This window comes from Sabethes cyaneus, chromosome 1 (assembly GCF_943734655.1).
Source record: "Sabethes cyaneus chromosome 1, idSabCyanKW18_F2, whole genome shotgun sequence".
Lineage (NCBI taxonomy): Eukaryota > Metazoa > Arthropoda > Insecta > Diptera > Culicidae > Sabethes > Sabethes cyaneus.
Window position 1 is genome coordinate 100,301,438 of NC_071353.1, and position 3,162 is coordinate 100,304,599.

At 38.3% G+C, this 3,162-nt stretch overlaps 1 protein-coding gene across 1 annotated transcript; it reads right to left on the minus strand.

The window, feature by feature from the left end:
- Positions 1 to 990: 990 nt before the first annotated feature.
- LOC128746020 (uncharacterized) lies at positions 991 to 2,037 on the minus strand. Its single transcript, XM_053843072.1, has one exon. The coding sequence runs from the start codon at positions 2,035 to 2,037 to the stop codon at positions 991 to 993; it is 1,047 nt and encodes a 348-aa protein (XP_053699047.1).
- Between the last annotated feature and the right edge of the window lie 1,125 nt (positions 2,038 to 3,162).

A 3,162-nucleotide genomic window follows, 5' to 3' on the forward strand; every position in this document is an offset into this window, starting at 1 on the left:
TCTTTTACTAGTATGGACAACGTATGCGTTTCTTGCCATTGTATCAGTTATGAGCTTCGTTAGATTATTTAGGGTGTCTGTCGTATGTATAGATTGTGCCAGTTCAGACGAAATGCGATCGAAATTATATTTGACATTATGTCGTTCTTTATAACCAGGTGTACGCCTATGCCCGAAGCTAACTAATAATGATTTGTGATCACTGAAACTTATGTTATCTAAACAAAAGTAAAATTTTTGGCAGTATAAGTCCGTAAATGCATGATCTATGATCGAACCTGAGGCCCCACTTCCACGAGTGGCATAATTGCTATCAACTTTAACTCAAAAACGTAAACCCATTAGACTCTACCGCCGACACATAACTACGATGGGTTGCGTTGAGTAGGTTAATGTTGAAATCTCCCACGCAAAGTAGTTTATTAGATCGTTCGAGAAAATTATCTAAATAATCTACACTGTCTCTAAAACTAACATGAGGAGGCCTATAAATTGTTGCGATGTTTATTTTGGGATTTAATAAAGATATAACTACCAAACTACCTTCTAAAAATTCTTCGTTTCTGATGACATTATACTGCAACGACTGATGAATAAAAATACAGGCTCCACCGCCTGTTCGATTGGAGCGCGGACAGCAAACTACTTCATAGTTGGGTAAGTGGCACATATAAAGTTCGTCTGGGCTCAGTCTAATTTCAGTTATACAAATAAGGTGAACAACAGTTCCAAAATTAGATATATATATCAGTAGATCATCAAGTTTGTTTCGTATCGAGTTTATGTTAACATACAATAAATTAATTCTGGTATTTGTGAAAGTTTCACTCATGCATGGATAGTAGACATTCAAGTTGTCTCCTAACTGTACAGTGTTAATAAAATCATCTGCATCGTTTGTTTCCGCTGTATCCGTCATAGTGACTAGATCAAAAGTAATGAGTCCAGTAGCCACCAACAGCAGCAGCCGCAACAACAGCAACAGATGCATCAAGCCTTCTTTGGAGATAAGCGCAGCTTTTTTAAGTCTTCAATGGAATCGATGACGTGGGGTTCTGACGAATCATCCCGCTTGCAGTAAATATTGCCTTTGCTGCACCAAACGTATTTATAACCGTGGGTCGCTCTGAGAGATTTTGCCTCTTTAAGGATTAATCTGGTTTCTCTGGTTAGATTCTCGTTTATAAACACTTTAGAGTGGTAACGCTTGTTATTAGGAGACGATCTGGAGTTCCCCGGCAGCACTGCGTTGCCAAAGTCGATTTCATCGACGAAGATGGATTTACCCTTACGAGCGCGCAGAATGTCATTACGTACTTTGGAGCTACAAAATTCAACCAGAACCATTCCATTCTTAATACGCTGAATTTTTTCAATGTCAGTGGTAAATAGTTGAACCCCAACAGCTGCAGCAACCTTGGTTACTATGGTTTGCTCGCACAGAGAGAGCTCTTTAGGTACACCGCTGATGACAATTTCGTTCTTTAGACCACTCTGCTCCGCGAAGCGCAATCGTTTTTTTAGATCGATAATTGATTTATCAATAGCCGTAATTTTATTGTCATGAGCATCCACTTTATTACAGCAACTAGCAAAGTCCTTCTTCATTTCCTCATGTAGAGACTTAATGTCCTCATATTGAGCAGATATAAACATTTGAGATGTTTTCACTTCTTCGACTGAACATTTTATTTCACTCTGACTTTGCGACAATTCTCTAATAGACACACTTAAGTTTTGCATAGCATCATCTGATCGTTTGAGGTTCAAGCCATTTTCTTCACATTTCTTATTTATACAATCCACCGAGGTTTGCAGTGCTTTCATCGTGGCTAGCAGTTCATCCATCTTTTTGTTGTTCTCATATGAAGATTCGCATGGTGTTGAACAGAAGTAATAATTGAGTTTTTGTATCTTATTGTAGCGAGATTCGGATAAACCCGCACATTTCATATGGTAGGCGTTGCCACAATAAACACACTTCACTTGTTTTTCGTCCGTCTTGATAGCAGAATTACATGCCAGACACTCATCCATGGCTAGTCTTTTGTTTCGATTGGACATGACGCTCATCAGCAGCTGAACAATAGCCACAACGAGCGTATATATATTTCGATCGAAGATTTTATAATTATTTTTGAGTATAAATACTGTATATATCTATTAATAAACACCATACTAGGATTCTGCACTATCAGATAGATGTTGTTGAATTTCAATTCCTTTCCGCTCTTCCCCTCCTTCACCAAAAAATTTTCATTTCTTTCCCCTACCGTCCCTTCATCAATTGTGGAACCATCGTTTCAAAAAATATTAATATATATGTATGACCGCATTTCAAGGTCAAGACTAAAAACTCGAGATTAGTCTATCTAATGAAGCATTGTCCAACTGGAAATCACTAGGTTAGTGGTTGGAAAAGACGCCATCACACTTTCAACGTGGTTTTAGAAAACAGGTGACAAAATCTTCCCAACAGGTCGACTATTCTTTACGACAATCCCTATACCAATTTGATATCTGTGCTTGGGAAGTAAGCCAAAACAAGTGAAAGTGTTCTCGTCTCAACAAGATTTCTTAACACCGCGATTAAACCTAGACCATTTTGATGTCCCTACTTGGGAAGTATGCCAGAAAGGGTGACCAAGCCCTCTCGTGCCAAAAAATTTCTTACGAACGCGTATAAACTTAGCCCAATTTAATGTCTGTGTTGGGGAAGTGTGCTCGGAAAATTGCAAAAGTCCTTTATCCCAACAGATCGCAGATTCTTTGCGGCGAGACGATTAAACCTAGGCGAATTTGATATCTGTGTTGGAAAAATGTGCTTCAGCTGTAGTGTTCGGTTATAATATGGTCGGTGTTAAATCAGACCGGGCCAAGTCGCAAAATTTAAAAAAATGAGTTAATGACAGTAAACGATTAACGATTAACTCTTCCCTATATGTATACGCATTTTTCGTAACTATTTTTTATTGGTGTTAGTAAACGTCAATGCCTACGATCATACCTTTTCAAATGTCAATACACTGACTTTGCGTATAGCTAACTCGTGTGAGGCGTAGTAAAGCCCTATAAAAATAGAATGTGGCAACATGTCGCTTTTTTTCTAAAAATACGTTAAAACTATGATGGCGTCTTTTGCAACCAATCACGAAGAAAGGA

What these genes read in the sequence shown, in the direction of transcription:
- LOC128746020 (XM_053843072.1), bottom strand. Translation starts at nt 2,037, where the DNA reads ATGGATGAGTGTCTGGCATGTAATTCTGCTATCAAGACGGACGAAAAA.